Raw genomic sequence first — 27008 nt, 5'->3', positions numbered from 1 at the left:
AATGGGACCTAATGAAGCTTAAAAGCTTTTGCACAGCAAAGGAAACCATAAACAAGACAAAAAGACAACCCTCAGAATGGGAGAAAATATTTGCAAACAAAACAACTGACAAAGGATTAATCTCAAACATATACAAGCAGCTCATGCAGCTCAATATCAAAAAAACAAACAACGCAATCCAAAAATGGGCAGAAGATCTAAATAGACATTTGTCCAAAGAAGATATACAGATTGCCAGCAAACACATTAAAGGATGCTCAACATCACTAATCATTAGAGAACTGCAAATCAAAACTACAGTGAGGTATCACCTCACACCAGGCAGAATGGCCATCATCAAAAAATCTACAAACAATAAATGCCGGAGAGGGTGTGGAGAAAAGGGAACCCTTTTGCACTGTTGGTGGGAATGTAAATTGATACAGCCACTATGGAGAACAGTATGGAGGTTCCTTAAAAATCTACAAATAGAATTACCATATGACCCAGCGATCCCACTACTGGGCATATACCCTGAGAAAACCATAATTCAAAAAGAGTCATGTACCACAATGTTCACTGCAGCTCTATTTACAATAGCCAGGACAAGGAAGCAATCTAAGTGTCCATCATCGGATGAATGGATAAAGAAGATGTGGCACATATATACAATGGAATATTACTCAGCCATAAAAAGAAACGAAACTGAGTTATTTGTAGTGAGGTGGATGGACCGAGAGTCTGTCATACAGAGTGAAGTCAGTCAGAAAGAGAAAAACAAATACCGTATGCTAACACATATATATGGAATCTAAAAAAAAAAAAAATGGTTCTGAAGAAATAGGGGCAGGACACAAATAAAAAAGCTTGAAGTATTTTTTTATTGATAAACATTTTTATTCTAATATTATAGTAATAATTCAAGTGCAGTTCTCTTTGAAAAGTCAACTCTGTTAAAACAAAACTTGTTAAATATCTTTCATCAAGCATAGGCATATTCTTTTCAATCCCTCACAGCAGTCAGACCTATGTAGCAGAGGTAAGATTTTTTTTTAAAGCCTACTACATTTTGTTATTGCTTAAAAAATCTGAATCAGTTGTCAAGGTCTCAGAAGCAGTGATTAATTGACTTTTGAAAGCTCTACCAGATACTCTGACATAAAATCATGAATCCAGACATCTGTGTCTGGCAGCGATGTGTCCACTAAATAGACCACTACTTTCTGGTCCCAAGGGTTAGTCTCTACGTAGACGTAAAGAATGGACTTGAGGACACGGGGAGGCGGAAGGGTAAGCTGGGACAAAGTGAGAGAGTGGCATGGACATATATACACTACCAAACGTAAAACAGATAGCTAGTGGGAAGCAGTTGGAGATCAGCTCGGTGTTTTGTGACCACCTAGAGGGGTGGGATAAGGAGAATGGAAGGGAGATGCAAGAGGGAGGGGATATGGGGATATATGTATATGTATAGCTGATTCACCTTGTTATACAGCAGAAACTAACACAATATTGTAAAGCAATTATACTCCAATAAAGATGATAAAAAAAATTACTATCTGGCCCTTTTACAGAAAAAGTTCTCTGATCTCTGGACTATACTCACAGTCTCTACTCTCTTACTGTCCATTCACCTTTCAACCCACTCCAGTCTTTAATCCTTCCAGTGAAATTGCTTACCAAGATTACTGATCACATCATGACATCAAACCCAAATCTTGCCCATCTGACACAGCTGGCCACTGTCCTGCAAATACTGACCTCTTTTGGCTCCCATGACAAAGTGATGGATTTCCTAGATTTCCTCCTACCTCTCAAACCTTCCTTCGAGGAAAGGTTTCTTGATACTTTAATACGCCATGGATCCTTCTGGCATCTAATGAAGCCTACGGACCCTTCTCAGAATAATTTTTTAAAGATATAATATAAATTATGAAACATTACAAAAAGCCCAATTCTACTGTAATGCAGTTTTCAAAATATTAAAAAGTTGTGATATGTGCTTACTTATTAATGCATTGTTAATACATTAAAAAACAGGATGTAGTTGTGGGTTTAATAACTCTGTACTGTAATTCTGAAGTAGTGATAAGTATAAATGTTATTTTGAGATACCAGCAACAATCATAATTTAATATGAAAATATCTTGATTTCTACTGGTGACAAAACTACAAATATTAATAATACTGTGGTTTGACGCCTATATTCAAAATTAAAGGAAATGCTAAATTTCAGTTAGAGGTTAGTAAAAACAAGAAAAGTTTCTCCCGACCAAGTTCATGGACCCTGAATTTTATCAATGAATCCCTGTGGGTTCCTGGACCCCAGATTAAGAACCACTGCACTACAAGGTCTCAGCAGTTTTCATGGCTTCAGAACCAACTATATGTTGAGTACTCCTGGGCTTGTATCTCCAACCCAGACCTCTCCTCTGAGTTCAGACTGCTACATCCAACCTCCTACTGGACATCTCTACTTGGATATCTCACAGATAACTTAAACTTTACACCTTAACAGGTCAAAAAACCAGGCCTGAACTCTTGAATCTTCCCATTACCCAACCCCTTTTCAACACCACTCTCCCCGTCTCAATAAATGGACCAGCAAATCCTAAGTTACTCAAGGCAGAAACTGAGGTCAATCTTGATACCATCTTCTTTCCCAAATTATCAGTAAGTTCCATGGACTCTATCTCCAGAATACCAAATCCATCTGCTCCTTTCCAGTCCACCATGTTCCTTCAACCTACCAGCCTCTCTCTTGACACTCCCTCCACCAGTTACCACATAGCAGCCAAAATTTAATTTTTAAAATATAAGTAAGATTAGGTCACAACCTCACTTAAAACTTTTCAATGGCTTTCTATTGCTCTCAAGATAAAATGTAAACTCCTCACTGGCCTATAAGATCCTGAGTGATTTGGCCCCGCCTGCCTCTCCAACTTCATCTGCGGTCATTCTCCCTCTTCACTTGCTACACTCCAAACACAATGATCTTTCAATCCTCAGAACACACTAAGGTCTTTCCTACCTGAGAGCTTCTGAATACACAGCTGTATCTGTTTTAAATGCTCTGTTTTATGCTTTTGGAATGACCAACTCTATGGCATCCTTCAAGTCTCAGTTTAAATCTTACCTGCTCAGATAGATGTTACTCTATTTAATTAAATAACCTTGGTTATTCCCTGTCCCAGCACTCTCTGTTGCTTCCACAGCATTTTCCGCATTTTGTGAACTGTATATTTATTTGCTTACCTGTATACTGTCTTCTCCCATAAGTAGAATAAGGGCAGGGGCCAGTTTACTTACTACGTATTCAGGACCTACTGCAGTGTCAAGTAGACAGTAGGTATATGTAATATATATTTCTTGAATGAATATGGTCCTCACCCTCAAAGCACTTTCTGTGTGGGACAACAAGACCCAGAGGGCCCTTCAGAAAATACCTGGTAGAGTGATTCCATGATTCTACTGAACTTTCTCAACTACGATTTCCCGAAAGAATTGTGTCCCTCATTCTGAGAGAACTACCTACAAGAATACTGGAAATATACAAGAATACTAATTCTACCAGCAGCAGAGTATATGAAGAGTGGGACAATAGCAAGAAACTTCTCAGGAAAATAAATTTTGTGCCCACTGTGCCTAGGAATGAAAAACCATAAAAGCAAAGAGAGGCAGAAATATAATTATAATTCTACGAAACTTTATCAACATTGAGGCCACATAACAGGACATTATGGTATGGATGGATGCAAGATCTCTGAGGAAACAGACACTATCTCTAAACTTAACAAGAAAACAATAGCAGTCCCTTTTCTCCATTCTAAAATTACAATATGAATTCTAGGCAATCCACTCTTACACCTACTCTTCTTTAGAGTACTGGTACTCAACTGGGTCAGTTTTGCCTCTTAAAAAGCATTAGTTTATGTCTGGAGACATTTTGGGTTGTCACAACTAGGGGGTAAAGGGTTCTACTGGCAATCTAGCGAGGAGAGAGACCAAAGATGCTGCTAAACACACTACAATGCACAGAACACTCCCCACAACAAAGAATTATTCAACCCCGAATGTCATTAACACCAAAGTTGACAGACTCTTTAGAGTAGCATGTGATCAAAAACTTAATATCATATAATTGACAGGCATACATCATCTCTGGAAGAACATATAAGAAACCAATAAGGGGCTTCCCTGGTGGCACAGTGGTTGAGAGTCCGCCTGCCGATGCAGAGGACACGGGTTCGTGCCCCCGTCCAGGAAGATCCCACATGCCGCTGAGCGGCTGGGCCTGTGAGCCATGGCCGCTGAGCCTGCGCGTCCAGAGCCTGTGCTCCGCAACTGGAGAGGCCACAACAGTGAGAGGCCCGCGTGCCACAAAAGAAAAAAAAAAGAAACTAATAAGAGTGATTGTCTCTGGGGAGGGGAGCTAAAGGTTTGGGGGAAAAGAGGAGTGGTAGGGAGATTTAGTTTTTCAATATACACCCTTTTGTGCCTTCTGAATTCTGTACTACACATACATGTTACCTATTCAAAAACAATAAAAAATAACCAAAAATTAGTGTGGCTCAAGACTATGATCTCAAAAGACTACCTTCAATTTATTAAACATTACCAAAAAGAAAACAAAAAGAACAGGACCTATGTTGTAGAATGAATCCTGAACTAAGAGTTAAGAAAATCCAGGTTTTGTCACTCCAAACTGTGGAACAAAGCCTACCACTAAACCTGGAGGGTGTTTCCTCATACGCAGAATGGGAGGATGATGTGCCTCACTCAATGTACGCAGAACTGTGAAGATCAAGTGAAATAATGCAGGTGAAATACTTTACAAACTATTTAAGAGCCATACAAATATACTGTAATTATTATTATTTTAAGATCCTGGTATCGTGAAAGAACAAAACTAGAAATTATAAATGAGACCCTTTAACATTATTCCCTTCCTAAATTAGACATCTTTTCCAATATCACTGGGGCTTTAGCAATTGTTCCTGTTAACTGAACTGAAATCTTCAATTTCTGCTGCAAGAGGCTAAGCAACTCAAGGGAAAGGTCTTATGATGAGCTATACAAACTGTAGGTGATCACTATTTATCTGATGATTTTTATGCTTATGATAAAAGTTAAGAAAAAAACTTTTTCCTGAGTCATTCAATTTGCTACAAAATAAGCAGAGGTGAGGAATTTTGGCTCTGTTAAACCTCAACAATAATTCTCTGACTGGCTGTCTTAATAGAGAGAGGACAACGAAAAACATTCATCAATACAAAACATGTATAGTTTAAACACCAACTCTCTTGTCTAACAGCTGGGCCATGTGGGCACAAGCCAAAGAGCTAGGTCTCTTACTCATGAAATTACTGAGTCATGAAAACAACACTTTCAGCACTCATGTCTTTGAATGTCAAGGACAGCCAATATGTAGGAGCTGCTAGCAAAAATGATTAATGATAATGATGCTGTAAAGTTCTCTAGTTTTAGCAATTCTGAGCTGAAATAAACGAGCACAAGGACAGAATGAGTGAGGCATCAGTCACCGGAAAAGAAAAAGGAAACTGGAGGCGTCTTACGTGATATACTTGTTATAGAGGATGAATGCATGTTCAATGTTGCCTTCCTCAGAGTAAATAGATGCCATTCGGATAATCTCCATTCCAGAGCGGAAGTACCGACGGGGTGGAATGTCTTCGTTTATCTCCACTGCGCTACCCATCTGGGAGAGAGCCCTCACCCGGTCTTCGGGTGGGAGGCTCACATCTCCACGGTCAGACATCAGGACCAAGAAGTTCTGAAACAGAAAAAAAAAAAAAGATGGCATCAACGCCAAGGCCCCCATCAGCCGAGCACAGCCTAGTACACTGTGTTTTTCCCACAAACCTCTACCTTACAAAGAAATTAAAAGAAACATACCACATGCTGTAGCTCATATCAAATAAGGTCTCTTTCCCACAAGAAGCCTGAGACCCACAAGGAAGCCCACATCACAAGGACGAAAGGATTGGCAGACTCAAAAACCCATAATCCCTGCACCATAATTAGGTGGCACAAAGAATATAACTATAATGAGCCACTAGCGTTTCAATTCTCTCTTAATGCTAATCATTCCATGTCATTAGGTAGCCCTGCCCTTGGCATCATAAAAAGAGGGACAGTATCTTATATTTTTTCCATTATCTCTCCTCCCAGCTACCCACTTCCATCCACCCCAGTACCTGGCAGAGTATACTCAGTGAACTTTCATGATGATAACTGACTTCAAGCTGATCATTTAACCTGAGGGTAACTGACCTGAGCACACGGTTAGTTAGAGGAAATGGTGTGGGAATGAATGTTCATAATCCCAACTCTGCTCATGAAACCACTATTCCAGTCAACCTACAACATCATTCACCATTTCAGGGCAAGGAATTTAGACCTAGAAAACAATTTATTCAAATCTATCTTCAAAGACTAAGTACTCTCTGAATAACAAAAGGACACAAAGGTAACTTGAAATGCAAAAAACAAACCAACAAAAAACCCTGGAAGTTTTCCCTCCTTGGGTCTCAGATTGCAGTCATTCTATAATCTTTCTTGATATTGTTGCTGTTAGAATCAGACTCCAACTTCCAATCAGATACCACTCTACGATCATTTCCAAAAAGATTCTGGTAATTGGATACATACTGAATTACAGCACATCCTAACCAGCATGCTGTAGGATATACAAGCTATAGCAGATTTTGGAATTCAAGGCTCTGTCAACTGGCCTCATTTTGTCCTTTTAATCTTAAACCTTACTCATTCCCAACAGAGATCTTTTGCTTCAGTCGGGATTCTTATCTGCCCAGAAATCCTGACATTTCAGTTTCATTTGTCTATCCACTGCTTTTGTTTTCTATTCCAACCTGTCCCTCAGAGATGGTCTTCTCCGGGCCAATTCTATCTCCAGGTCACACTTCCTCCACCAACCTTCTTCTCAAACACCCTAATAGTACAAAAGTTGTGGGGACTACCAGGGATGTAGAGGCATTCCATCTCCTGTGGGAGCTTTTTTAGGAGCTCAGAAAGCTACTAGCAAATCTAAAACCTCCCCAAGTTGTCTAATTACTAAACTCAGGGCCAAGCCCATCAAAGCTAACTGAAGCAGAGCAAGCTTGTTGCTCTTCAGTCCCTCTTGGTAGAGGATCTTTTGGTAGAGAATGGAACCCCCTCCCGAGGCCAGGAAGTGGTGCCCAGAGCTACAAGGCTGAGCAACACTCCAGGGAGGAGATGCAGTATCCGTAAATAAGGGGGAAAGTGGCGTAAAGAACCGAGGGGGAAAGATGAGGAGGAGGCGAAAGGAAGTAGCAGGAACGAGCGAAGGGGGCATATACAGTGGAGAGGGACCTCCTGACAACTGCGTGACGCCCTCTTCTCGAAGGCACTCAAGCCCAAGTTGTCAACACCCGGCGAAATCAGCAAAGGTTTTCGGGTCTTTCGCGTGCGGTAGGAGGGGACGCGCTGGGCCCGGCTGGGGACCAGAGCCGTCAGGGGCCTCGCGCGCGGCAGGCCGGGCAGGGGTCGCGCGGAGGAGAAGGCTGCAGGCCCCACACTCACGGTGGCCGCTCCCCGCCAGAGTCCGACCACGCTCAGCAGCCCGGCCCCACCATACTCCCGGAACCCTTCCCCACCTGTCCCCGCGGACGACACTCGGCGCTTCCGGAAACGTCACATCCGGCGCCCACCCCGCCCCCTCCCTCTGGTCTATCGGTTACTTCTCAAGAACTTAGGGCAAGGGGCGGCGACTGGTGGGCGGGGCTAGAGCTGCCACCTGCGGAAAAACGCACCAATGAGGAGAGAGCGGGTCGGCGGCCACTTTGGTAAAACAAAACCAACGGGGAAGAAAGGGGAAACAAATAGTTAAAGGACCCAATGACCAAGCTAACTTTTATTTTTAGGTTAGCGCGGACACAGTAAACGTCTGCGCTAACCTAAAATGTCTGCACTAACCACCGATGCATTCCACCATGTGAAACGCTACACAAGTTGTAATACAACATCCCTTAGAAAAGCTTAGAAAGTATGGAATCAGATAAAATCTATTACATAAATCATACATTTATTGGAGTTAGACTGGCAACTTTCATGCTTACCCCATGCCTTCATGTCCTTCACATTTGTGAGGTATGTTAAATGATTATGTCAGTCCTAAAAAGCTACCTTGTCCCAGTTCTCTGGAGAAAACTGTATGAGGTTTATCAGAATTGATTGGGTGTTGAACACTATCCCACCAGTCTATCAATGCCCTATATATACTACTAAGTCGTTGGAAAACCAAGAGATGAGCTGTGTTTTTACTTTTATTTTTATTGCTAAATACATATCCTCCGGTCTTCTCTATGTGGAAATTTACTTTCTCTAAATTTCCATTCCCTTATTTTTTTTAGAAATTACTCAAGTCTCAGCTCTTGATTTCACCTTAATTTTGTTCATTGCCACATTCAGAAACTCAATGTCCAGTTCTGTTTTAAATCTTTGTGGCCAGAGAGGTAGGTCACATTAGACTCATTGGCTGTTAGGGTCCATCCTTGTTAGTGGCAAGGTTTCCAGAGGAAGAGTATTTGGGGAGCAAGCATTCTAGTGGTTTCCACTAGTAGGATCTAAAAGTAAATTTCATTTTGTAGACTTTAGCACACCACTTTAGCCCCTCACGTTCTTTTTTGAATACTGGTTAAATCATTAATTTTTTTTTAGCATATGTTACAACAAAATTTTACCCATAAATTTGAAAAGCATATCTTCTACAACTATTTCCTTTTCAAACTGAAAGCCTTTCAAAGCTTCATTAAGAAAAGACTTCATCAGCTTGTTACTAGAAATTTCTCTCTATGTTTTCATGGATTAACTGATTCTGTTCATGGGGTTACCATCACATAAGAAGCAGGTGCACATTTGTTTTAGTTTAGCAATATTAGTTCTTGGTCTTCATAATATTCATTAAATGTTTTAATATTTAAAGCTGTTTCAATTTCTAGTCTGAATTTTGTTAAATATTACCTTTGAATTTGTCCCTGCTCCAATGTATAGTATTCAGCTTTATAAATTTTAAAAAATATTAGAAGACTAAAGAACAAAGTTTAATATTTAAGATTGTTTAGAAATATATCAATATACATTTGTTCTTGACCACAATATAATATCAATGAATTTGCTTGCTTTTGACCACTGCAAAATTGTCAAGTACTTTTCTATTTATCTACACATACTATTTCATAAATGGGTGTGCTTAACAAGTACTAAATGCTTTAAAACTGAAATAGAAACCTGTTTGCTTTGGAGTCTGATTGTATTACCCAGTAATTGAATTGCTTTGTCCTACTGCTGTCCAGAAGAATACCCACAATTTCTTTAAACTCTAAAAACAGTTGCTATAATAAAAAAGATCTTCTGCCTCATTGTCTTACTAACTTAAAATTTTGAATCTTATGAAAGAACTACTATTTTGATTTTGAGTAGGATTTTCCTGCCAGATAGCCCCTCTATCACACCCACATAAATCCAACATTCAAAGAGGGACTGCTGATCTGAAAACCTGGCTAAACTTACCAGGGTTTCTAAATCAGGGAATAGAAAGCTCCTTCTGAAAATTTCAGTTTGTTTATGGTACTTTCTACACAAAATTGTTGGCCTGAGGTATTAGACAACTGTTTTTTGCCTAGCAAAGGGCATAACACTAACTTTTTAATGTCACAATGCCAATAAAATTGTATTGAAAATGAGTGTTTAATCTCTAAGGGTCACTGTGAAAAGCCATGGGGACAAAAATATATGTATGACACATGTGTATATTATGAATGCATGGAAATTATGTTCCTTTTCAGTTGGAGTTGGAATTACCTCATGAAGAAGTTGTTCCTTGAGAAGGCTACAGTAAAACTAGTAACATTGAGGTGAATCTGAGGTTTGGGGCTCCACCTGTAGTTTGTTTTGAAGAATAGTATCTCCTGTCACCAAGAAAAATGTCTAGTTGGGAAAATGAGGTTTTGTTTTGTTTTTTAAAGATATATCATGCAAGCACAATGTTTATTTATTTATTTATTTATTGGCTGCCCTGGTTCTTCGTTGTGGTGCGCAGGCTTCTCTAGTTGTGATGCATCGGCTCCAGAGCATGTGGGCTCAGTAGTTGAGGCACGGGTTTAGTTGCCCCGCAGCATGTGGGATCTTAGTTCCCCAACCAGGGATCGAACCTGTGTCCCCTGCATCGGAAGGCAGATTCTTTTTTGTTTTTATTTGGAAGGCGGATTCTTAACCAGTGGACCACCAGGGAAATCCCAGGAAAATGAGTTTTTAATGTATGCTTGTAAAGGTTTTAAATGTGTGTGTATTATTACAATTAATGCTTAAATTTGTGCATAAGCAGTCAATTTTATTTTAGACGTATTTTCTTCCTTTGTTACCTGCTAGTTAGCTATGAGTTATCCGATTTATTCCTAATAGCTGAGAGCCTTTTGTTTTAGGTAAGAGTGCCATTCTCAAGGTTGAAAATTTCAACAAGAGTTAAATGAGAAAACAAACTTTAGGACTATTTGAGTTGTACAGTTTGGGTTGAGGGATTTTATCATTTTATATTTGGTTTACATATTTATTTACAAAAATATTGCCATATGACCAACCACTATAAGTTTGATTGCAAGATAAAGAATTGCATACTGCTGTATTTATACTCCTTGAAAAACATTCATTTATTCAGTCAACAACTATTTATTGAGTACCTACTTTGTGCCAGACACTGTTCAAGGCATTGGGCATATATTAGCCAACAAAGCAGACAAAAAGAAACACAACCCTGCCCTCAAGGATCTTATATTCTAGTGATGGGTGAGGGAATGATGGATTACAAGCAATTATGTGATAAATAAGTAATTACATAGTATATTAGAAGATTCTAAATACCATGGGAGAAGTGGGCTCTGTAAAGGGAATCAGATTGAAGGAAAGGAGAAGTGCAGGGGGACAGTTGTAATTTCAGATAGTGCAGTCAGATAAACCCTCATTGGAAAGATTTGAGTAAAGACTTGGAGGTAACAGCAGGCAGGGAACAGCAAGTACCAAGGCCCTGAGCCAGGAGCTCTCTGATGTACTTAAGGACCAGCAAGGGCTGAGCGTGATGGGAGTGGAATGAGTGACAGGGAACATAGCAATGGATCATGTACATCAGGGCTCAGCAAACTACTTGTCTTTGCAAATGAAGTTTTATTGGAACACAGCCATGCCCATTCATTTACATATTTTCTATGGCTGCTTTCATGCTACCACTGCAGAGTTGAATAGCTGAGACAAAAACAATCTGGCTCACAGAGACTAACATTTTTACTGTCTGGCTGTTTATTTGTTGACCCCCGATGTAGGTAGGGCCACATAGGCCATTGCAGGGACCTTGGCTTTGACACTGAGAAAAATGAGAAGCCGTGGGAGGGTTCAAGCAGAAGAAGGACAGGATCTGACTAATGTTTTGAAAGGATCATTACAGTGGCTGTGTTGACAAATTTTAGGCAGGCAAGGGTGGGAATAGGAAAGCCAGTCAGGACTGTGGTTCACAAGGTACACTGGGGCGCCCCCCAGGACACCACATAAATTCACCAGCCTATAGCAGGGTATTTAAAATTTTTGAAGGATTCACAGCAATATTTGACATCTGTTAGATACCATGTGAGCTTCTAGCTGGTAGGTAGTTCACAGTTTCAACATTAGGTTGTGCTATAATACTTTCAATGCTGTCATATGATTGTGAACCTGGGATTTTTGGCAGTAGTTGTAACAAAAGTCAAGTACTAATTGAAGATCAGTGTGGAGCAGGAAATGAGTCTGGCAGCATCCACTTTAAGTCTAAGGTTTGAGATGTTGTACAGTGCCCAACAGTCCCCCACATTCCATTAGCAAGTAATTGTGGTTATTTCAGAGTGAAATAAAAATATTTTCCTTTTAATTGACATGTATTATTTTTCAAACGTCTACCTAGTTGTTGGAGCATTGTATTATTGTGCAAATGGAGCATTTTTCCTGTGGCTGCTCTAACAAATCACCACAGCTGGTGGCTTTAAAAAGCAGAAATTTATTTTTTCACAGTTCTGGAGGCCGGAAGTCTGAAATCAATACCACTGGGACAAAACTAAGGTGTCAGTAGGATTTACACTCCCTTCAGAGTCTCTTGAGGGAGTTTTCATTCCTTGCTTCTGCCAGCCTCTGGTGGTTGCTGGCATTGCTTGGCTGGTGGCTGCAACACTCCAGTCTTTGCTTCCATGGTCACTTTGCCTTTCCCTCTTCTGTCTCTATCAAATCTCTTTCTGCCTCCGTTTTGTAAGACGCATAAGATTACATTTAGGGCTCATCCTGATAATCCAGGATAACCTCCCCATCTCAAGATCCTTAATTTGATCACATATGCAAAGATCCTTCTTCTAAATAAGGTAGTAATATTTATAGGTTTGAGGAATTAGGATCTGATCTCTTTGTGTGGTCGTTATCCAGCCTACTGCAAACATAAATGCTTATTAATTATTGGCACCCAACTAGTTAATAAATGGGACTGTTAAGTATTGCTTTGAGCCTAGAGGTGAGACACCAAAAGCTCTGTAAATCTAGAAAGTTTGGGAAGCTTCTGAGTTAGGAGGCTCTCCTAGTAATCTGGGCAGGAAATGATGGGGGCTTGGACTAACGTGGAAATGGAGGAAAGTGGTTAGAAGTGCACAAGTTCTAGATACAATTCAAAGGTAAGGCAGACAGAGTTTGCTGATGCATGGTTGGCAGGGAAGAAGAGGAGTCAAGTGATTTTGAAGGTTTCTGGCCTGAGCAACCGAAAAAATGATATTACCATGAACTGAGATGAAGAAAACTGGGCATGGACCAGGTCTTTTGCTGGGGAGGAGGGCAGATTGGAAATTCCACTTTGTACATGCTTAGGAAAGTCAATAAAAGAGAAGGAAAAGAGGGAAGGAAAAGATACATATTCCTGACCAGGACCTGCCTTCAGACTCTCCCACTGCCCACAGGCTTACTCCACCTCTCATGGTGGCCAAATGTCCCCCAACCCATGAGCCCTTTAGGTTGTTGTGTTTTAACTTCCTACTCAAAACATGGACTGAGCAAATACACACATGAGACATCAGACAGAGGAGACTCAGAAAGCCTCTTCTGACCCAGAGTCCTAACGAGGGAAGTGTAAATGGGGCTCTGCTTCGGGAAACTGAAAATTACAGGACCCCACATTTCAAGTAATTATGGCAAATGATGGAGCAGAATTTCAGAAAGATGGAGGCAGTTGCACAGCTTTTGAATCTCACCAAACCCTCTCATGGAACTAGATCAACCAAAACCAAGTGCCCATGGGTAACACTTATCGAGAAACTAGAAACCCCAAAACAAGAGGGTGTGTCAGACCACCACCAACAGAGACCTGCCTGGTCCCAGCATCTGTACCAAAGGAAGTGTCAGACAGGAGCAAGCATCTGATGGACATGAAGACAGGAGTCCTTCAAAATGCCAGCAGGTATTCACTGGAAAGCACTGTGGGCCAATATGAGAACAGCAGCTGACTGGGAGAGATTTTACCAAACTCTAACGTGAGTAAGGACAAGGGGCCCAGAATAGTCTAAAGGGATGGAGCAGTCTAGCCCTTCTACATCTTCAAACTGAGCAGCCAGAGCTCCTTTCCAGGACGTGACCCACACAAAAGAGAAACTTCTGGGAGGAAAAACAGGCAAAAAGGAAATGTCTTGGTAAAATTCAGGGAGGGCAGCAGAGCCAGGAAACCTCCGAAAGTAAGCCACTGTGTTTTTGAATACTACATTAAAAAAAACAGACAAACAGAAATTCTGTGAAGTTAGAAAAGCTTTTCTCAATCACACCTCCTTTTTATTTTTTTAATATATATATTTTTTAATTAATTTATTTATTTGGTTGTGCTGGGTCTTAGTTGCAGCAGGCAGGCTCCTTAGTTGTGGCTCCTGAGTTGTGGCATGCGAACTCTTAGTTGCGGCATTCATACTGCACCACTAAGGTACTCCCTTTTTCTTTTTTCTTCCTTCCTTCCTTCCTTCCTTTCTTTAAAGCTCCAAGTCATTTAAAATACATGACTTCTTACTAAAAATCTCCAGTTCATATAACCAAGGGGTTTATAACTTCTCCTTTAAGTTATATTCCTGGGACTTCCCTGGTGGTCCAGAGGTTAAGATTTGGTGCTTCCAATGCAGCAGACATGGGTTGAATCCCTAGTTGGGGAGCTGAGATCCCACATGCTGCGCAGCCAAAGAAATTTTTTTTTAAAAGTTATATTCCTGTATTATTGAATTTAGTGGTTTAGATAATTTTTTAATGTTTAGAAGATTTCAATTTATTTACCAGGAACAAACAAAACATAATGTAAAAACAGTTTTCAGGAAATTATTTCCATCATTCTTTTCTTCCCTTTCTCCTGCAGACTAGTGTTTTATCCTTACAAGTTCTCCGTCATTCCATAAGAGAGCTGCTCTTCTTCTGGTTTCATAAGAGATGGTCAACCATGTTAAAATACCCAGTTTACCTAAATTTCTAGAGTACACTTCAGGGAGCGAATGATGGGGTGGGATGTTGGGGCAGAGTGAGAGATACAGATTCTGGCGAGACTGAGAGTCATTCACAAAAATTACTGGGCTGTGGTGAAGAGAGAACAAAAATAAATCAGTTTCCTGCTGGTGGACAGGAAGCCAAAATGAAGAAGAATGGTGCGTAGCCGGGCAGTGTAATTAGGCCCATAAGTGCTGGGTCTTCTGATAGTAATTATGAACAGAAACCAACTAATAATTACGAATAACATGTAGGTGACCAATCCTTGAGAGCTGAGGCAGAGAGAAGGAAAGATGGCATTATACCTTGTCTCTGGTTCATTGAGTTTCCCAGGCTGGTTTGTGACCAATCCTGGGTGAAATCATAACTAAATCATTTTTGCTAAGGTGATCAGCTTTCGTGGGGTCCTTTCTCTGCACTCTGTCCAATGATAAAGCTCACTGGTTTATGCCTCCTGGAAAAGAGTTATTTCAAAACAGTATAAGTGAAGCATTGATGAAACAGCTATGAGGAACACGTTTCCACATGGCCTCGCACCTCCTTTTCAAAGTGTTTTAAAACTTTTTTCATCCAAAAATCAATAAAAGAAAAGGATTGGGATCAAATCCCGTACAGAGGTAGTGTAAGAAAAAAGAGAATAAGGAGCAGAATAGCATCTCTTCAGACAATAAAATCAAGTTGGAAAAGACAGGTCCACAAAACAGATCAAAACTGTAACCTATTATTTCAAAGTGGGCTAAAAGATGTTAGGAAAAACAGTGGAAAAGATGAAAGAACATGGATCGAGGAGGGAATGGGAAGTTATTGTTTAACGGCTCTAGATTCTCTGTTTGGGATGGTGAAAAAGTTCTGGAAATGGTAAATGCTGATAAATGCCACCTATGGGTGTTTGGTTTTAGTTGATCTTCTTCCATGAAAGGGTTTGGAGAGATTCAGAAACTATGCTGCTGCCTCCATCTTTCTGAGGTCCTGCTCAATCTTTAGACATAATTATTTTGAATTTGGATAGTGATGATGGTCACACAGCATTGTGAGTGTATTTAATGTCACTGAATTGTATACTTGAAAATGGTTGAAATACTAAATTTTCTTTTATGTATATTTTACCATAATAAAAAAAACCATGAAAGAACAGCATAAATCAGAATTAGGTAAGATGATAGAACTCAGGACAGAATTCAAAATAAAAGAAAAAAATTTCAGAAATGAAGACTAAATTTAAAATAATACAAGAGTGGGGACTTCCTGGTTGTCCAGTGGTTAAGAATCCACCTTCCAATGCAGGGGATGCAGGGTCAATCCCTGGTTGGGGAACTGAGATCCCACATGCTGCAGGGCAACTAAGCCCGCATGCCGCAACCACTGAGCCCACGTGCTCTGGAGCCCACGCGCCACAACTAGAGAGCCCCCGAGCCACAAGGAAGAGCCCACGTGCTGCAATATCCGACACCACCAAAAATTAATTAATTAATTAATTAAATAATACGAGTGAATGAACATAATGGATAATGCCTTAAGAGAAAAAACGAAGAAAAGGAAAAAAATTTTTTAATCAAAAAGAAGATAAAAAGAATTTTAGAGAAATGGCAAACATAAAAGATAGGCAAAAAAGAGTCAGGACAGCTCTGAAAAGAGTAATATAAATACGTATAAGAATCTATTGTAAAAAAAAAAGAAAAAAAAATGAATCTATTGTACCATAAAACTGACATTTCAAATCAGTGGGACAGATTAGTCAATAAATTGTGATACATACATGTTGACGTATAAATAGTTCTCTGGAAGGATCCACAGCACGGCAAAAGCAGATGTCTCTGAGGAGGGAAATGTGTGGCTGGGGCATGTGGGGAAAAGGGTGACTTTTCAATGAATACCCTTGTGTACCTTTTCTAATGTTCTGTCATGTGAATTTATTACCTCTGAAGTTCTCCTGAGTTCAAACCCCAGTTCCCCCAGTTGCTAGCTCTTAATCTTGGGCAAACTCTTCACACTCTCCAAGCCTCTTTATCTGTGAAATAAGGTCAGTAACTTAGCCTGGTGCTGCCTGGCAGAGAATAAACTGTCAATAAGTAGAGATTATTAGTGTAAAAAAACCAAATGCCCATCAATGGATGAATGGATTTTTAAATGTGGTGTATATGTGAAATATTATACATTCATAAAAAGGAATGAAGTACTGACACATGCTACGACATGGACAAACTTGAAAATATTATGCTAAGTGAAAGAAGCCACACACAGTGGTCCCATTTGTATTATGTCAGGAAATGTCCAGAAAAGGCAAAACCATAGCGACAGAAAGGAAATTAATGGTTGCAGGGACTGAAGGAGGAGGGGATGAAGAGGGCCTGCTGATGGTTACAGGGGCTTCTTTGTGGGGTGATGAAAACGTGATGGGTTAGATGATGGTGATGGTTGCATAGGCTTATGAATGTACGAAATGATGCCGAATTTGCAGTTTCAGAAGGTGAATGTTATGGCATGTGAATGACATCTCAAAAAATTAATGTTGAAAATGAAAATTGCCAGTATTCCCATGGTCACTATCCACTATCCACTGTCTCCATCTCTCCCTTCTCCCCACTGCATTCCTTTGGACGCCCACCACTGCCGCTCTCTCCCATCCTCACTCCCTCGACCTGCCCCACGAGTCCTCCCAGGGAGCCCGTGAACCGCTGGGCGCCTGCGTCCTGTGGCTGTTGGAGTGGTTGCCCAGTGTGCGTGCCCCCACCGCTCTCACCCGTGAGAGTGGATGCTTCCGTCGGATTTTATCGTGCGTTTCAGTTGATGATGTTTACAGAAGGCAGCACGTGCCCTGGTCAACGGAAGAAGCCCCGCAAGGTAATATTTAGGCCCGTCCAGAAGTTTGATCTCGTCAACCAGTAACCTCAGGATGCTGTGCTCTGAAAGCCAGGTTGGCCGCCTGTGGGCACTTGCAGATACTGAGGACTTCGGAGGCATTTGGGCCTGCAATTGAGGCCTTGTACCTCCACATGCGACGTGACCTCAGCCCTTTGCTGCACCTCTCTAAGTGAAGTGGCACAGGAATACTGGCCTTGCCTGTCGTTGCCAGGATTAACTGAAGAGTGCATTAGCTGCGCTGGAGCTTAGGTGTTGAGTACATGGTGATTTACATACCACGCCCTATTCGTGGGCCTCCTGATGCAGCAGTTCCCTTGGCTCTGCCCCTGTCGTCAGCTGCCCCTAGGATAACTCTGAGCCCTAGCCACCTCTCTGGTAGACTTTCCTATCTCCTCATTATAATCACACCTGAATAAGGCAACTCAAACCTTTCAGAGATGTGTCCTGAACCTCCTGTTTTCTTAAATACCTATCTGGTGGTTGTGAGACTTAAGGCCAACCTCTCCAAGAGAGTTTTTCTATTTCTCCTAGTAAACCTAGACTCACCTTCTGTCATCTTCAACTCTACTCAAATTTTGTTCTTTCAACCCTGACCTCTGACCCTGCTTTTTACTTCTTCCATTTCATCCTCACTCCTGCTTCCTTTCATAAATCCATAAATCTCTTCTGGCCTTCCTAGCCCTGGGCCAAGTTCCTTCCTCTTTCCTCAGTTTTTACCCCTTTCCTCCCCTTTCCTTCATTCTCCCATCCAACTTTCAGTCCTTCCTTTCTCATGCAGACTTTGATTCCAACCCCATCAAAAACAAACAAACAAACCAAAAAGCTAAAACACGCCACAGTTAGCAGCACCTCAAGATTCAAAAGCTTTATTACTCATCTATTAATTCTATTACATGTATTTATTCAGTTTTATTGTTTTAAAATATATTGAAATAAATAGAGAAATTTATACCTATCTTATCTGTATATGGAAGAGCAGCTGGTCCCCAAGGCAGCACCAACACTGCTAGCAGCTCTTACTTTACATACCCGTAGTAGTCAGCAATTTCCATTTCTTTTTCCCTCTCAATGAAAAATTGCAGTTTCCCCAAAGAGGTGTATTTGGCAGCATTGTAACGTTCTTGTTGAGCCCGTCTCTTCATGGCCTCCCGCGCTGGCCTCTGCTCGTGTTCGATGGGCTTTGACATTACTGGCTTGGGAACATTGGGTTCCCTCCATGGAATTGGTTGCTCGCTGAAGTCTTGGAGTAGAAATGGGGTTTGGAGCTTGGGTGGGGACTGGCGCTTAGTCACAGCAGGGGGAACAGGCTCCCGCTGGAGAGAAGTGCAAGATGAAGTTTTGTAGGGTGCAGGCCTAGCAGCAGCAGACTGAGGGACACTAGGCTGGGTATGGTCGGTCCAACGCGGTTGGGTTGGTTAGTCATAGTTGGCTGAGATGGTTTGGCAGGACCCGGCAAAGAGGCAGGAGCTGGCTGGGATGAACTCACTGCAGGAGGTTGAGCTGAGTTAGTAGAAGCAAGCTGGGCATGGTCAGCCACAGCAGGCCAATGAGAGGACAGAGACTGTGGCCTCCCAGGAGCAGGTCGAGCTTGAGGCTTGTCCCAAGCAGAAAACGGCAGAGGTATCAACTTGACCTTCCCAGGAGGCGGCACCTCATACTGGGATGGAGATGGACACTCTTTTTCAGCTCTGCTGTCTGGTTTCTGGGCTTCGACTTGAGTTTTCTCAGGACTCTTACCCTCACATGGGGTATGCCACCATGGCTGGATAGCTGGGGGTGCCTGGGGGTGTTTAGGGTTGCTTGAATCTCCCAAGACCCGACAGGAAGAGAGCCCAGTTTTCTTATCATTCTCCTCCCCCAGTGCATGAAAAACCTTCACAGACTCCAGCATGCGCATGCCTAGGGAGGTTCGAGGCTTTTTAAAGCTCTCTTGGATAAGCCCAGTTTGCTGCTTCTTTCGCTTCGTCTGGGGAATTGTTGGCTTCTCTTCCGCCTTGACTTTGTTCCCGGACTGCTTATTCTCTTCAGCCTTCTTCCTTCCTCTGGTCCTTGTGGTCCTTTCCTGCCTATGGCTCTTAGTATTGCTGATCTTCCTGGATGCAGCTTTCTGAGGTTTGCCTTTGGAATGCTTGGCCGTGTACACAGGAGCCCTGTCACTGACTGCAGCATGGCATAGAAGCACTTCTCCCCGTAACAGGCACTCTGGATTGTTTGGCTGGATTTTGGCCTTGGGAGCACCACTGATAGGCTCAGAGGCTTTATGTTTGTTCTTCCCGGGTTGAGCAGAGGGAACCTTTATGACACGTGGCTTTTCCTGCACCTGATTCACCTCAATGGCTCTGGTGTCTTTGGCTTTGACCACGTTGGGACCTTTGGATTGATCAAGATCTTTCAAAGAATAAAAGAGCTGGGGAAGGTGAATATCCTCCGCCAGTGTAGTAACGTCTGCAAAACCACTGCTAGATTCCATCCCATTTTCAAGTGTGCCTACGTCCTCAAGACTCAGGCTGTTCTTTCCCCGATCAGCATTTTCAGAACCGGGCTGCTCCTCTTGGCTGAGGGGATACACCAGTGCAGGCCAGGAGCTGGTGAATATCAGGGATTTCTAAAGGGAGTAGTGGAGGCTCTTGGTTTTCTCTTGGGATCTGGTAGGCATCCAGAGGCTTTGAAAACTTGGTTTTAATATCCTCCAAGTGCTCACTCTCTATTTGTCCCTGGCTTGGAGCTGGAGGCAGGGCCAGGAGACTACTGGCACTCTGGACTGGAGCTGTCCCTGAAATGTCCCCAAGTTCAGGTGGTGGGTTACTCTCAAGTATCTGAATATTTCTGCTCCTGCAGGACTTGGGGAGTTCTTGAGTTTGTGTCACACGAGATGTCTGGCTTGGAGGATGCAATCCCAGGGAATTTTTCATCACCAGGGAAGTCTCCATCCCTACAAAGGAATCAAGGTAGAAGTCAGTCCCTGGTAAGTGAGATGATCCCCCTAAACACCAACACAGCAATCATGTACCTTTCAAGGTACATGATTGCTGTGTTGGTGTTTAGGGGCAAGATGGGCAAGGCATTTCTAGTAACTCTTCTTAAGGATCATGGACAGTGCCCTATGCTAAGAGATAAGGGGTGACTGTTGTAATTCTTACTGGTGATCATTTCATGTCACTGATTCTTGGCTTTCTTTGTATTTCATAAGATTGTTATAAATCAATTAAAAATGAGTCTTATTTTTAAAAAATGAAATGTTTTACAAAGCCTAGCATTCTCATATAGAGTCCTTTCAATTCTCCCCACTTTCCTGAGAGGCTAAGAACACTTCACACCATGAACTAGGAGAGGGAGTAGACCCTTCCTGATGAAATATATAAACAAAGACAGAGTCTTAGCCTGCTTGCTCTGGACAAGATCCCGGACCACAAGGTCTTAAATCCTGGTATAAATTAAGGAAGTGAGGACAGTTAAACTGTCACTATCATAACAAGAGTTCTGAAACATCTTCCAAAGAGACTCTAGCAGTAGATCAGGGAAGAGAGTGAGACAGTGTGGTAGTACAGGGGGAATGATTGGCTACAGCAGTGAAAAATGTGGTACCTATTAGTATGCTCTCAGGGTTCTTGTACATGTAGCATAGGTGACCTTTACAGTGTCCCTCCCACTTCCCCCATGCATTACATGTTCTTTTCTTTTGGTTTGTTTAATTTATTTTTATCTACTTATTGTTTGAATTTATTTATTTTATGTATTTATTTTTTTGGCTGCACTGGGTCTTCATTGCCGTGCACGGGCTTTCTCTAGTTGTGGCTAGCGGGGGCTACTCTTGGTTGTGGTGTGTGGGTTTCTCATTGTGGTGGCTTCTCTTGCTGTGGAGCACGGGCTCTAGGCATGTGGGCTTCAGTAGTTGTGGCTCATGGGCTCTAGAATACAGGCTCAGTAGTTGTGGCACATGGGTTTAGTTGCTCCACGGCCTGTGGGATCTTCCCAGACCAGGGCTCAAACCCGTGTCCCCTGCATTGGCCGGTGGATTCTTAACCACTGCACCACCAGGGAAGCCCTAGGTGTTCTTATATAGAATCTAAAACCAGAGAGCCCTGAGCGAAGGTAGTGGTCATTAAAGGCTCAGGATCTAAATTCTACCTGTCTGTACACCACTTCACAGCCGTAGATTTGACCCCATTTTTGAATGCTGACCTCATTGTTCAACTTTCTTGCTGTTTGTACTCACCTTGAAAACTTGTTTCTGTGATGGCTTGAGCAGACACAGGGTAGTAGATTCCAGAGGGGGAAGCTGGTGGTTGGATATTTGTGGGCTGAATCTCCTTTAGTACCGTTACCATTTCTGGTTGCACAGAGGCCCTACTTCCTGTGTATGACACAGAGCCATAGGATTGCAGGCAGGAGCCAAGTTCTCCATACAATAAAGACCCCAATGTGCCTTGGTTATAGTAGCATACCTGGCTTACTTCCTGGTAGGGAAGTGACAGGATGTGTCCTGATCTGGAATTTGAGATGGTGTTCCCTGAGCAAGCCTGGCAGAAAGTGATGGATATAGAGGGACCATGTTATTGGTGTCTGCAGTTTTATCATACTGGGCTGCCAAAAACATGGAGGAAGCAGCTGTGTGCTGGTCAGTGACTGCCAGAGTCAAGTCTATGAGTGAAGGAGAATTCTTTTCAGTGCTTCCTGTGATGTCCCAGTCAAGAACACCTGGATAGGAAGCAGCTGAAGTGGAGATCTGGCTCTGGTCAGTAACTCCAGATAACATAGTTGTGCTAGAATGGTGGTGAAGGTAGGTGCTACCCATGAGTGTCTGGACAGAGGTACCAGTAGCTGATGCCGAACTGACGGCAGGAGCAGAGACTCTGGAGAAGTTGCAGACACTTCCTGTTAGGGAAGGTGCGTTGCCCACCCCAGGAAGAGAGTGCTGCAGAGAATTCAGAGTTCCAAGCAGAGATGGATTTTGGAAATTTTCTGTAAGAACAGGAGGGTAATGAAAAAATCAGGGAGATTGATACATTCTCACTGTGTTTGAGGAACAGCATTATCTTAAGGTTCTTGCTATCCGGACACCTGTAATGTCAGTACTTACTGAGAAACCAAAAATCAGACCGTTATGATGGTTGCAAGGACTGAGCAGTTTTACACTCTTCTGTATTAGCTGCCTGTGCTCCCATCTTGGACACAGATGGGCAGAAGACCCAAGTGGTATGATTCAGACATTGCTCTCTAGGCTGGAAGCAACCTTCTCCCTGCCCTATCTTTCCCTTCAGCCTGCACTAGTATGGACTTCTATGCTGTTTCCTAGACTGGAAGCATTTTAGAACTAGGAGGTCTTAGAGAACTTCTATTTTCACAGTCTCATTTCATGAGGAAGGAAACCGAGGCTCAGAGAGGCCGGGTTGACTTGTTCAAGTTCTCTCATTATGTTAGTATCCTTACCAGGTTTCAGAACCTAAGTATCCGGACTTGCTTGCCAGGACACTACTCTGAGCATGATACTGCCAGAAAGCGGGAGAAATAGAATTTATAGGCATTTTTTTTTGTCCGTTAGAAAACAGTACGGCTATTAGCATTGTAATCTTCAGTGTCTTACTTTGCTTGTGCAGTTCCCACGCTATTACCTAGAGTTCACATATAGCTCAGTCCAACTGGTAAATTTAAAGAGTTATTTTCACACTTCTCAAGCCTGGTTTCTCATCCCACCTCAAAATGATTACCCGAAAGCGAATTTCTTAAGTTCTTTTGGAAAGAAAAACGTTATCTGATTACTCATCTGTAAAGTGGTTATATCAGCACCACCAATAATAATAGCAGTAATAATTAATACATGAATAAGCTGATATATAGCGTATGATTTATATGGAGGAAGATACAATAAGTTCTAGAAAGACAAAGAAAAATCATGAAAAACATATTACATAACGTAAAAGAAGTACATAGTTATGAAAACTGGGGTATGTGGCAAGTGTCAAAGCAAAATGAGTTTACTAACAAATGACATTCTGTACCATACATGCAATATTATGAAAGTGAATTTTGCCCACTCTATTTTAGTGAATACTATTAACCAAAAAACATGATAGAAGGTGATTTTGAATGAATTCCTAGCCAGTACATACAGACAGGGAAGATATATCAGTAAAAATGCATAACAAGCAACAAAATTCAATCAGTGTGAATGTATACGTAGCCACAACATATGCAGACAAGTATTTCAATGAAAACTGGTACGAAGCAGACAGCAAAATAATAAGTGTAAAAGAATGTCATTATTGTGCCCATTCATATTTTTACCCAGCAAGTAACAGGTATTCAGCCTGGTAGAAATATATATTTCAAAGAATAGAAATATATAATAAGCAGAAAGGAAGCTTAAAAAGTATCAAGAAGGTTTTTGTATTTATTCTAGAACTTAGATTATAATCATCTTCAACATCCAAGAAGATGACATCCCAAAACCTAAAAAAGCCATCATCACTAGAATCCAATTAAAAAAGATTTTCAAATGTAAGAACATCAAAAGGACTCCACAATATTGTTCTAGATAAATGTGGAATTTTTTTTTTTTTCTTGCCGCGCCACATGGCCCTGGCAGTGAAAGCACCAAGTCTGAACCACTGGACCACCAGCGAATTCCCTCAATGTGGAATTAGAGATGTGGGGCTTGAATTTTTCTTGTTCTTCTTAGGTAGCTAAGATCTAAAAACGAACGATGTTCCTGATCTGGAATTTGAGATGGTGTTCCCTGAGCAAGCCTGGCAGAAAGTGATGGATATAGAGGGACCATGTTATTGGTGTCTGCAGTTTTATCATACTGGGCTGCCAAAAACATGGAGGAAGCAGCTGTGTGCTGGTCAGTGACTGCCAGAGTCAAGTCTATGAGTGAAGGAGAATTCTTTTCAGTGCTTCCTGTGATGTCCCAGTCAAGAACACCCGGATAGGAAGCAGCTGAAGTGGAGGTCTGGCTCTGGTCAGTAACTCCAGATAACATAGTTGTGCTAGACTGTTGGTGAAGGTAGGCGCTACCCATGAGTGTCTGGACAGAGGTACCAGTAGCTGATGCCGAACTGACGGCAGGAGCAGAGACTCTGGAGAAGTTGCAGACACTTCCTGTTAGGGAAGGTGCGTTGCTCACCCCAGGAAGAGAGTGCTGCAGAGAATTCAGAGTTCCAAGCAGAGATGGATTTTGGAAATTTTCTGTAAGAACAGGAGGGTAATGAAAAAATCAGGGAGATTGATACATTCTCACTGTGTTTGAGGAACAGCATTATCTTAAGGTTCTTGCTATCCGGACACCTGTAATGTCAGTACTTACTGAGAAACCAAAAATCAGACCGTTATGATGGTTGCAAGGACTGAGCAGTTTTACACTCTTCTGTATTAGCTGCCTGTGCTCCCATCTTGGACACAGATGGGCAGAAGACCCAAGTGGTATGATTCAGACATTGCTCTCTAGGCTGGAAGCAACCTTCTCCCTGCCCTATCTTTCCCTTCAGCCTGCACTAGTATGGACTTCTATGCTGTTTCCTAGACTGGAAGCATTTTAGAACTAGGAGGTCTTAGAGAACTTCTATTTTCACAGTCTCATTTCATGAGGAAGGAAACCGAGGCTCAGAGAGGCCGGGTTGACTTGTTCAAGTTCTCTCATTATGTTAGTATCCTTACCAGGTTTCAGAACCTAAGTATCCGGACTTGCTTGCCAGGACACTACTCTGAGCATGATACTGCCAGAAAGCGGGAGAAATAGAATTTATAGGCATTTTTTTTTGTCCGTTAGAAAACAGTACGGCTATTAGCATTGTAATCTTCAGTGTCTTACTTTGCTTGTGCAGTTCCCACGCTATTACCTAGAGTTCACATATAGCTCAGTCCAACTGGTAAATTTAAAGAGTTATTTTCACACTTCTCAAGCCTGGTTTCTCATCCCACCTCAAAATGATTACCCGAAAGCGAATTTCTTAAGTTCTTTTGGAAAGAAAAACGTTATCTGATTACTCATCTGTAAAGTGGTTATATCAGCACCACCAATAATAATAGCAGTAATAATTAATACATGAATTTTCTTAAGTTCTAAAATGTTATCTGATTACTTCAGATTACTCATCTGTAAAGTGGTTATATCAGCACCACCAATAATAATAGCAGTAATAATTAATACATGAATAAGCTGATATATAGCGTATGATTTATATGGAGGAAGATACAATAAGTTCTAGAAAGACAAAGAAAAATCATGAAAAACATATTACATAACGTAAAAGAAGTACATAGTTATGAAAACTGGGGTATGTGGCAAGTGTCAAAGCAAAATGAGTTTACTAACAAATGACATTCTGTACCATACATGCAATATTATGAAAGTGAATTTTGCCCACTCTATTTTAGTGAATACTATTAACCAAAAAACACGATAGAAGGTGATTTTGAATGAATTCCTAGCCAGTACATACAGACAGGGAAGATATATCAGTAAAAATGCATAACAAGCAACAAAATTCAATCAGTGTGAATGTATACGTAGCCACAACATATGCAGACAAGTATTTCAATGAAAACTGGTACGAAGCAGACAGCAAAATAATAAGTGTAAAAGAATGTCATTATTGTGCCCATTCATATTTTTACCCAGCAAGTAACAGGTATTCAGCCTGGTAGAAATATATATTTCAAAGAATAGAAATATATAATAAGCAGAAAGGAAGCTTAAAAAGTATCAAGAAGGTTTTTGTATTTATTCTAGAACTTAGATTATAATCATCTTCAACATCCAAGAAGATGACATCCCAAAACCTAAAAAAGCCATCATCACTAGAATCCAATTAAAAAAGATTTTCAAATGTAAGAACATCAAAAGGACTCCACAATATTGTTCTAGATAAATGTGGAATTTTTTTTTTTTTCTTGCCGCGCCACATGGCCCTGGCAGTGAAAGCACCAAGTCTGAACCACTGGACCACCAGCGAATTCCCTCAATGTGGAATTAGAGATGTGGGGCTTGAATTTTTCTTGTTCTTCTTAGGTAGCTAAGATCTAAAAACGAACGATGGCTGTTGATCAATGTGCTCTCTGTGTTAGGAAGGAAAGAACTGTAAAGATGAAAAGCAACCTTGCCTTAGAACCTACATATCACACAAAGGATATAGTCCTTCTGATTCAATTTCGAAGATATCATTTAAAATTTTTAATTGGTAAAACGTCTACATAGTTTAAAAATTAGAATCAAACATTGAAAATCAGACCCCTAGATAACCACTTTGGTCTCTTGTATATAGGAAGAATCATTTCCAGGACATATTTCTAAAATGTTTACATTCAAAACTGGCAAGTGCCAACTGTATTCAGAGAGGCAATAAAAGAAAAAACACTGAGTATGACTTTCCTGGTAAGCTGCCTTTCCTGGTGATGCCCTGTTCTGTCCTTACTTTCCTCTTAGTCTGTTAAAATAAGGATTTGCTACAATCAACTTTGTTTTGCCCTGCTCGGAGCAGAATTCACTCTATGCTCTTTCTGCTTTAATTTAAAATCTTTGGTTCCCATCAACATTCCATTGCAAACTACGTTTTTCTTGAGAGCTTCTCTATGCTTTCCCTCTTCATTCTTATTTTTTT

General features: G+C 41.3%; 2 protein-coding genes across 4 annotated transcripts in view; both read right to left on the bottom strand.

Moving 5' to 3' along the window:
* Positions 1–7667, bottom strand: part of STAMBP (STAM binding protein) — a 38382-nt gene extending 30715 nt beyond the window's left edge. For 2 of the 3 annotated variants that reach the window (XM_024756282.1, XM_024756284.1), the window contains exons 1-2: positions 7564–7656; positions 5556–5773 (exon numbers count right to left, since the gene is read on the bottom strand). In XM_024756282.1, coding sequence (XP_024612050.1) covers positions 5556–5758 — 203 coding nt within the window. In that variant the 5' untranslated portion in view covers positions 5759–5773; positions 7564–7656. Of the gene's footprint in view, positions 1–5555; positions 5774–7563 lie in introns of all 3 variants that reach the window. The other variant, XM_024756283.1, reaches the window with a different exon arrangement.
* A 10758-nt stretch (positions 7668–18425) lies between these two features.
* LOC112407122 (uncharacterized protein C2orf78-like) overlaps positions 18426–27008 on the bottom strand; it is an 11098-nt gene continuing 2515 nt past the window's right edge. The window contains 5 exon segments of the mRNA XM_024756301.1: positions 18426–18823; positions 18826–19981; positions 19983–20341; positions 21626–21897; positions 24108–24597. Coding sequence (XP_024612069.1) covers positions 18426–18823; positions 18826–19981; positions 19983–20341; positions 21626–21897; positions 24108–24597 — 2675 coding nt within the window.

This window comes from Neophocaena asiaeorientalis, unplaced genomic scaffold, assembly GCF_003031525.2.
Source record: "Neophocaena asiaeorientalis asiaeorientalis breed wild unplaced genomic scaffold, Neophocaena_asiaeorientalis_V1.1 scaffold69, whole genome shotgun sequence".
Lineage (NCBI taxonomy): Eukaryota > Metazoa > Chordata > Mammalia > Artiodactyla > Phocoenidae > Neophocaena > Neophocaena asiaeorientalis.
This window is presented reverse-complemented; position numbering and strand designations above follow the sequence as displayed.